Genomic DNA, 9,721 nt, shown 5'->3' with positions numbered 1-9,721 from the left:
TCGGCACAGGCAGGAGGCGACACCGAGTCACGTAGGTGTTTTACCAAATCATTCCAGAAATCCCTCATCCGTGCAAGTCCCTGCACAACGCTCACCCAAGAACAAAGTGGAGAGACTTTAAAATAATTTTAATGAAATATCCGCCTTTCCCCTCAGGACAAAAGTAACAAGACAGAACGGAGGTCATCATGTGAGATTTATGTTACTCCACCTCCAGCGGGGTCTGAAGTCAGCCTTACCAGTAGACGGGAGCACAGAACCTACTCCATACAAGAAAGAAAATCCAAGGGACTGTCAGACTCCATCCCTTACACTAGAGGAAACAGCGGCTCTTCCCAGCACAACCTTGTAGTAGCGGATTATGGCGCTCCCTCCTCACGTCCACAAGACACGAGTTCATCCTATATTCAGGTCCTGGAGAGGCGCCTTAGGGAACCCCAGCGATAACCGACATCTTATGTCTTAATCGCTTACACGCTGCAGATTGTCAACGAGAAAACGGTCCATGAAGAAATCAGCCGATCAATGTTCCGACACCTCGTCAAATATATTGAGAAGGTTCCGAGGTAGAAAAGAAGAGCGAGGAGCCTCCGCGTCCACAAACCCAGAACTGCCGCTGCCGTCCGGGCTCACAGATTTCACACTACATGGAGAGTCCTGGCTGATCCGGCTCACGTTGGGTGTCCGAGTCGACCTAGGAAGAACGCACATAACAGGTCTCAGAGGAAAAATGATCAGCAGGAGTCCCCCCATAACTACAGCTCAGGATCATTGTATAAGGGAGACTTTACACGCTTCCATAATGCCTACAGTACAAGCACCTGGCTGCGGGGGATGGACATGTCCAGCGGCTTTACAGGTGGCGATAATTTGAAGTTGATCACATGATAAGGTGTGGACAGTTTCGCGGTTGCACGATCATCGAGTGACTGATTTGCTGATCTTACAATCACAATCATTTTCAGCACTCCTGCGAGTATTTACAGTACAGGATGGTAACAGACTATCGAAAATTGCCAAATCGCAGTCATTATTGAAGGCTGTAAAGCCACCGCTGCCCAATAAGAGACTGCGCTCAGACACGTTGATGGGTGGGGTCCGGAGACCACCACATGAAGCGGAGCAGTGATCGGCCTGAAGATGGCTCACATAGACGGTCTGTTGGTGGGGTCTCAGCACCCGGACCCCTGCTGACCCAATCTCCTCGTCTGTGGATGACACATCACGTGTTCTTACAGTCCAGCTACTCGGTCACAAAAATAAATCTGCTTGCATTCAATTCACTCCCTACAATGTCGTATAACTTATCCGATGGTTTCAGGCAACTACACCGATATAAGAAAGGATTTTATATTCAGGTGTATCAGAAAAGGCTAGGATTTCCTATACTAGGATTTCAAAAAGGGGGACAACCCCTATACGGCTGCAGTTTCACACGCCCGTCATATTAAATCAGGCGCATCTGTGGCTGTCCGTGCACCAGAAGTGGAAATCTACGCCAGCTATGAGCGAGCCGCACATTGCCGCTGTCATTTACGCCAGTGCCTGGCGTACGCTATAGATTTGTCTAGCCGCCAGTGACCCACCCACTCCAACTAAGCCCTGCCCTTTTTTATTTTTTTTAAATGGCAAAATCAGCATAAAAATGCAAAGGATGCAAAGATTTTGCCCCGATTGCAACATTTCTGCGGCAGAAAACTGACAGTGACCAATATATCCAGCGAGAGGAACGGGGCTTCATGTGCCGATGCTTGGTTGCGGCAGTATCTTTCCTCAGTACAGCGTCCGGTAGATTCGCCGGTGACTCCGGCTCCCTCGTGGCTTTCAGTCGCTTTTCATAAATAACCTCACACGACTGTGAAGCTCTGCAGGGGACGTATTGGAGCGGAACCCCCCCCCCCAGGTGAGATGTCACTTACCTCTGCCTCAGGTTGTATTTCGGAGACATATTGCAGGGGGTGGAGGTGCTGCCCAGAGATGGCCGTGGCAGCAGGTCTGGAGAATGTCTGCTACTGAACAAAAACAAGAGCGATTAGTAGAGAAGAGCTCGCAGGGCGCATTTATTTACTGAACCTCCTATTTCAAGAACGTTCACGTCATACTGGTCCCCAATATACCAAGGCAGGACTGGCAGCGTGACTATTGCTTGCTGCACCATTAGACGCTTAGGTATCAATCTTACAGGGGCAGATCACGTACCTGAGGGGGAACTCCTCTCCGTGGTAGGTGATATTCCTGGGGTAGCACAGAGGACTTGGTGGCACTTCAAAGACGTCATCCCCAAGACTTTCATCCTCCCAGTCACTGGAGAAGCTGCTTTCTAAGCAATAGTTTGGAGATGGAGAAGAGGGTGGAGAGTTCAGAGAAGCGCTCGACTTCCAGTGTAAAAGCCGCATCACTGGACGCCTCAGGACATGGACCACCAAGGTGACAAGCCACAGTAAAAACTGAGGAATGAAAAGGGAAGATCTTACACATGAGTCGAGGAACAAGAGAAAAAACATAAGAGGACGGCGCCGCAGAGTCCACACAGAACATGCCACCAATTCCCAACCACGGCTGTGACTGCGCTGTAGAGGCTGCCGCAGCGGCTCCGCCACACCGGACGCCTCACCTGGAAGATGGTCAGTATCTTAGTGAGGACTCGTCTTGTAGTCAGGGTCATCCTCCTCCACCTCTCCGCCCTATGGATGACCGGAAGACAGAGCAGCCAGTCCACCGTCACCCGGCAGCGATAATTTGGCTCCAACATCCCACACAGAACTTTCAGGAAATCTGTGGGCAGTTCTAGATCGGATGCAGAATATGAATACAATGAATGAGCACGGGCAGCACTACAAGACGAAGCACCCAGCTGTCACCATCACACGCGGGCAGCACCCAGCTGTCACCATCACACGCGGGCAGCACCCAGCTGTCACCATCACACGCGGGCAGCACCCAGCTGTCACCATCACACGCGGGCAGCACCCAGCTGTCACCATCACACGCGGGCAGCACCCAGCTGTCACCATCACACGCGGGCAGCACCCAGCTGTCACCATCACACGCGGGCAGCACCCAGCTGTCACCATCACACGCGGGCAGCACCCAGCTGTCACCATCACACGCGGGCAGCACCCAGCTGTCACCATCACACACGGGCAGCACTACAAGACGAAGCACCCAGCTGTCACCACCACACACGGGCAGCACCCAGCTGTCACCATCACACACGGGCAGCAACCAGCTATCACCATCACACACGGGCAGCACAAGACGAAGCACCCAGCTGTCACCATCACACACGGGCAGCACTACAAGATGTAGCACCCAGCTGTCACCATCACACGCGGGCAGCACTACAAGACGAAGCACCCAGCTGTCACCATCACACGCGGGCAGCACTACAAGACGAAGCACCCAGCTGTCACCATCACACACGGGCAGCACCCAGCTGTCACCATCACACACGGGCAGCACTACAAGATGTAGCACCCAGCTGTCACCATCACTCACGGGCAGCACTACAAGATGTAGCACCCAGCTGTCACCATCACACGCGGGCAGCACTACAAACGAAGCACCCAGCTGTCACCATCACACACGGGCAGCACTACAAGACGAAGCACCCAGCTGTCACCATCACACACGGGCAGCACCCAGCTGTCACCATCACACACGGGCAGCACTACAAGATGTAGCACCCAGCTGTCACCATCACACACGGGCAGCACTACAAGATGTAGCACCCAGCTGTCACCATCACACGCAGGCAGCACCCAGCTGTCACTATCACACACGGGCAGCACTACAAGAAGAAGCACCCACCTGAAGTGAACTCTGTTGGGAGGCGACCCTGCCGCAGCTGCTGCCAGCCTTCTCCACCCTTAGGGAGCTCCATGTTACATGCCACTTCTAGCAGCGTCATCCCGAGGCTGAGACATGAGGAGAGACACATGAGGAGGGGTCAGGAGACACGGGCGGCACCGCACAGACGTCCCCGCAGCTCTCACCTGAACACATCGGCTGCCTTCGTGAACACCCCGTCCAGCAGCTCTGGAGCCATATAACGCGGGTCTCCCTCCTGGGCCTCTCCACTGCCTTCTGCTCCATCCAGCTCCACCATCAGACCAAAGTCCCCCAGCTTGTAGACCCCAGAGAAGGAGATAAACACATTGGCGGGCTTAATGTCCAGATGCAGCAGGTTGTGGTCATGGAGATGTTTCAGGCCCCGCAGGAGGTCACAGGTTATACTCCAGGTTTGTTGCGGTAGGAGCGGCTCGCCCACCTCCTCCGAACGCTGCTGCAGACTGCAGACACACAGCTCCGTCTGGAGGTACAGCATCCGCTTCTCCTCCCAGGCCCGCACCAAGCGCAGGCAGTTAGGGTGCTCCCCCACACGTTCATGTTTCCTCACCTCCTGCAGCTTGCGGAGCCGGTCAGATTCACCACGAAAAGGGGAGACGGATCTCTTCACTGCATACACCGCGCCATCCTCCCGACTGCGCACCTACAAACAGGAAACACCCGTCACCCACCAGAGGGAAGAACACGAGGAAACCCGGCAAACCGCGACCCGGATCAGACGGAACATCCCGGAACAGCAAATCACCAGAACAATCACCTGTCCATGACCACAAATACACCCAGCGCCGCACATCCCCCGCCATAACCTGCCCAGCGCCGCACATCCCCCGCCATAACCTGCCCAGTGCCGCACATCCCCCGCCATAACCTGCCCAGCGCCGCACTTCCCCCGCCATAACGTGCCCAGCGCCGCACATCCCCCGCCATAACCTGCCCAGCGCCGCACATCCCCCGCCATAACCTGCCCAGCGCCGCACATCCTCCGCCATAACCTGCCCAGCGCCGCACATCCCCCGCCATAACCTGCCCAGCGCCGCACATCCCCCGCCATAACCTGCCCAGCGCCGCACATCCCCCGCCATAACCTGCCCAGCGCCGCACATCCTCCGCCATAACCTGCCCAGCGCCGCACATCCCCCGCCATAACCTGCCCAGCGCCGCACATCCCCCGCCATAACCTGCCCAGCGCCGCACATCCCCCGCCATAACCTGCCCAGCGCCGCACATCCCCCGCCATAACCTGCCCAGCGCCGCACATCCTCCGCCATAACCTGCCCAGCGCCGCACATCCCCCGCCATAACCTGCCCAGCGCCGCACATCCCCCGCCATAACCTGCCCAGCGCCGCACATCCCCCGCCATAACCTGCCCAGCGCCGCACATCCCCCGCCGTAACCTGCGCAGCGACGCACATCCCCCGCCGTAACCTGCCCAGCGCCGCACATCCCCCGCCGTAACCTGCCCAGCGCCGCACATCCCCCGCCGTAACCTGCCCAGCGCCGCACATCCCCCGCCGTAACCTGCACAGCGCCGCACATCCCCCACCGTAACCTGCCCAGCGCATCACATCCCCCGCCGTAACTTGCCCAACGCCGCACATCCCCCGCCGTAACTTGCCCAACGCCGCACATCCCCCGCCGTAACTTGCCCAACGCCGCACATCCCCCGCCGTAACTTGCCCAACGCCGCACATCCCCCGCCGTAACTTGCCCAACGCCGCACATCCCCCGCCGTAACCTGCCCAGCGCCGCACATCCCCCGCTGTAACCTGCCCAGCGCCGCACATCCCCGCCATAACCTGCCCAGCACCGCACATCCCCCGCCATAACCTGCCCAGCACCGCACATCCCCCGCCATAACCTGCCCAGCACCGCACATCCCCCGCCATAACCTGCCCAGCACCGCACATCCCCCGCCATATCCTGCCCAGCACATCCCCCGCCATAACCTGCCCAGCGCATCACATCCTCCGCCATAACCTGCCCAGCGCATCACATCCCCCGCCATAACCTGCCCAGCGCCGCACATCCCCCGCCATATCCTGCCCAGCACCGCACATCCCCCGCCATATCCTGCCCAGCACATCCCCCGCCATAACCTGCCCAGCGCCGCACATCCCCCGCCATAACCTGCCCAGCGCATCACATCCCCCGCCATAAACTGCCCAGCGCCGCACATCACCCGCCATATCCTGCCCAGCACCGCACATCCCCCGCCATATCCTGCCCAGCACCGCACATCCCCCGCCATATCTTGCCCAGCACATCCTCCGCCATAACCTGCCCAGCGCATCACATCCCCTGCCATAACCTGCCCAGCGCCGCACATCCCCCGCCATAACCTGCCCAGCGCATCACATCCCCCGCCATAACCTGCCCAGCGCCGCACATCCCCCGCCATGACCTGCCCAGCGCCGCACATACCCCGCCATATCCTGCCCAGCACCGCACATCCCCCGCCATATCCTGCCCAGCACGTCCCCCGAGTGCCGACTCGTCACATATGGTGTAGGTTCTTAATTCTCCCGCTCCTCGTTCGTACCTTATACACTTCCCCAAATGACCCCCTCCCCAGCTTGCAGAGGGTCTGGAAACACTGCTTGTAGAAGGTCTCCTCTTTGCTGTGGTCGTACAGTCGGCTGACCGGCTGCTTGTGTTGGGGGCTTCGGAAGGACACGCTCTGGGGGCGGGGCAGACTCCAGGAACGCTGCTTATTAGGGAAGATACGGCTGATCGGGGGGATGCTCTTCACCGGGGGTCTTGGGGGTAGAGTGTAGCAGAGCGCTCGGCCCCTCTTCTTGTGTGAGAAGCTCTGCTCTGCCTGGCTAAAATGTTCTGGCACTGGAATAGGGGTGCGGGTCATCAGAGAGTCGCCCATCTCATCTCCCGGCAACGGCATGACTCCACCCCCCACAAGAAACCACGAGTCCTCCGAGGGAGACCGAACCTACAGGGGAGGAGCCAAACATCAGAACACAGACCGGAGCACCCAACCCAAAACACCCCCCATGTGTTACTCCTCCCCTCGTGTCACTCCATTACTCCTCCCCCTCACGTGTCAATCCCCATTACTCCTCCCCCTCACGTGTCACACTGCATTACTCCTCCCCCTCACGTGTCACTCTCCATTACTCCTCACCCCTCACTCTCCATTACTCCTCACCCCTCACTCGTCACTCTCCATTACTCCTCACCCCTCACTCATTACCCCTCCCCCTCACGTGTCACTCCATTACCCCTCCCCCTCACGTGTCACTCCATTACCCCTCCCCCTCACGTGTCACTCCATTACCCCTCCCCCTCACGTGTCACTCCATTACCCCTCCCCCTCACGTGTCACTCCATTACCCCTCCCCCTCACGTGTCACTCCATTACCCCTCCCCCTCACGTGTCACTCCATTACCCCTCCCCCTCACGTGTCACTCCACATTACCCCTCCCCCTCACGTGTCACTCCACATTACCCCTCCCCCTCACGTGTCACTCCACATTACCCCTCCCCCTCAAGTGTCACTCCACATTACCCCTCCCCCTCAAGTGTCACTCCACATTACCCCTCCCCCTCAAGTGTCACTCCACATTACTCCTCCCCCTCAAGTGTCACTCCACATTACTCCTCCCCCTCAAGTGTCACTCCACATTACTCCTCCCCCTCAAGTGTCACTCCACATTACTCCTCCCCCTCAAGTGTCACTCCACATTACTCCTCCCCCTCAAGTGTCACTCCACATTACTCCTCCCCCTCAAGTGTCACTCCACATTACTCCTCCCCCTCAAGTGTCACTCCACATTACTCCTCCCCCTCAAGTGTCACTCCACATTACTCCTCCCCCTCAAGTGTCACTCCACATTACTCCTCCCCCTCAAGTGTCACTCCACATTACTCCTCCCCCTCAAGTGTCACTCCACATTACTCCTCCCCCTCAAGTGTCACTCCACATTACTCCTCCCCCTCAAGTGTCACTCCACATTACTCCTCCCCCTCAAGTGTCACTCCACATTACTCCTCCCCCTCAAGTGTCACTCCACATTACTCCTCCCCCTCAAGTGTCACTCCACATTACTCCTCCCCCTCAAGTGTCACTCCACATTACTCCTCCCCCTCAAGTGTCACTCCACATTACTCCTCCCCCTCAAGTGTCACTCCACATTACTCCTCCCCCTCAAGTGTCACTCCACATTACTCCTCCCCCTCAAGTGTCACTCCACATTACTCCCCCCTCACGTGTCACTCCACATTACTCCCCCCTCACGTGTCACTCCACATTACTCCCCCCTCACGTGTCACTCCCCATTACTCCTCTCCCTCACTCCTCCCCCTCATATTGTGTCACTCCATTACTCCTCCCCCTCACGTGTCACTCCATTACTCCTCCCCCTCACGTGTCACTCTCCATTACTCCTCCCCCTCACGTGTCACTCTCCATTACTCCTCCCCCCTCACTCTCCATTATTCCTCACCCCTCACTCGTCACTCTCCATTACTCCTCACTCATTACCCCTCCCCATTACTCCTCACCCCTCACTCATTACCCCTCCCCCTCACGTGTCACTCCATTACCCCTCCCGTGTCACTCCATTACCCCTCCCCCTCACGTGTCACTCCATTACCCCTCCCCCTCACGTGTCACTCCATTACCCCTCCCCCTCACGTGTCACTCCATTACTCCTCCCCCTCACGTGTCACTCCATTACTCCTCCCCCTCACGTGTCACTCCATTACTCCTCCCCCTCACGTGTCACTCCATTACTCCTCCCCCTCACGTGTCACTCCATTACTCCTCCCCCTCACGTGTCACTCCATTACTCCTCCCCCTCACATGTCACTCCATTACTCCTCCCCCTCACGTGTCAGTCAGTCCATTACTCCTCCCCCTCAGTCCATTACTCCTCCCCCTCACGTGTCACTTCCCATTACTCCCCCCTCACATGTCACTCCCTATTACTCCTCCCCCTCATTCCATTACTCCTCCCCCTCATATTGTGTCACTCCATTACTCCTCCCCCTCATATTGTGTCACTCCATTACTCCTCCCCCTCACGTGTCACTCCACATTACTCCTCCCCTCACGTGTCACTCCACATTACTCCTCCCCCTCACGTGTCACTCCACATTACTCCTCCCCCTCACGTGTCACTCCACATTACTCCCCCCTCACGTGTCACTCCACATTACTCCTCTCCCTCACTCCATTACTCCTCCCCCTCATATTGTGTCACTCCATTACTCCTCCCCCTCACGTGTCACTCTCCATTACTCCTCCACCTCACGTGTCACTCTCCATTACTCCTCCACCTCACGTGTCACTCCCCATTACTCCTCCACCTCACGTGTCACTCCCCATCACTCCTCCCCCTCACGTGTCACTCCCCATCACTCCTCCCCCTCACGTGTCACTCCTCCCCCCTCACGTGTCACTCCCCATTACTCCTCCCCCCTCACGTGTCACTCCCCATTACTCCTCCCCCCTCACGTGTCACTCCCCATTACTCCTCCCCCCTCACGTGTCAACTCCCCATTACTCCTCCCCCCTAACGTGTCACTCCCCATTACTCCACCTTCCCGGGTGTCGGTGATCCCGGTTACCGGTAGAGCGTGACCTCAGGCGACATTTCTGGGGGCACTCACCATGGAGAGTCATTTGGCAACTACAGACGCCTCAGTCTATCCGCTCCTATCGTGTCAGAAGTTCTCGGTTTCCGCCTCTCTCTCCTCCGGTCAGATTCCGCCTCTCTCTCTCTCTCTCTCTCTCTCTCTCTCCGGTCAGATTCCGCCACACTCCTCCTTCAGATCGTTTCTTTCAGTCAATGACAAGATTTTCGCGCCAGAACGCTTCAGCTGGCGATGAAGTGACGTCACGCTCCACCCTCCAC

The 9,721-nt window shown here is 57.5% G+C and overlaps 1 protein-coding gene across 3 annotated transcripts; it reads right to left on the bottom strand.

Moving 5' to 3' along the window:
* Positions 1-113: 113 nt before the first annotated feature.
* On the bottom strand, positions 114-9,715 carry PKMYT1 (protein kinase, membrane associated tyrosine/threonine 1). Of its 3 annotated transcripts, XM_075831000.1 has the most exons (9): positions 9,477-9,715; positions 6,390-6,794; positions 4,400-4,492; positions 3,996-4,126; positions 3,811-3,917; positions 2,615-2,787; positions 2,200-2,447; positions 1,920-2,012; positions 114-694 (listed from the first exon to the last, which is right to left on the bottom strand). In XM_075831000.1, the coding sequence occupies exons 1-9, from the start codon at positions 9,477-9,479 to the stop codon at positions 523-525; spliced, it is 1,425 nt and encodes a 474-aa protein (XP_075687115.1). In that variant the 5' UTR covers positions 9,480-9,715; the 3' UTR covers positions 114-522. The 3 variants fall into 3 exon arrangements, with proteins under 3 accessions (XP_075687115.1, XP_075687113.1, XP_075687114.1); XM_075830998.1 differs by having other exon boundaries at positions 3,996-4,492; XM_075830999.1 differs by having other exon boundaries at positions 1,920-2,009; positions 3,996-4,492.
* Positions 9,716-9,721: the final 6 nt, after the last annotated feature.

This window comes from Rhinoderma darwinii, chromosome 6, assembly GCF_050947455.1.
Source record: "Rhinoderma darwinii isolate aRhiDar2 chromosome 6, aRhiDar2.hap1, whole genome shotgun sequence".
Taxonomy (NCBI): Eukaryota; Metazoa; Chordata; class Amphibia; order Anura; family Rhinodermatidae; genus Rhinoderma; species Rhinoderma darwinii.
The sequence above is the reverse complement of the archived record's forward strand: the minus strand, read 5'-3'. Positions and strand labels throughout refer to the sequence as shown.

Bases quoted from the DNA above. Each gene is read 5' to 3' on its own strand.
- PKMYT1 (XM_075830998.1), bottom strand. The intron at 4,493-6,389 runs GTACGAACGAGG...TCCTGTTTGTAG, and splicing joins CATTTGGGGAAGTGTATAAG to GTGCGCAGTCGGGAGGATGG. The intron at 2,013-2,199 runs GTACGTGATCTG...GTTTTTGTTCAG, and splicing joins GGAGAGGAGTTCCCCCTCAG to TAGCAGACATTCTCCAGACC.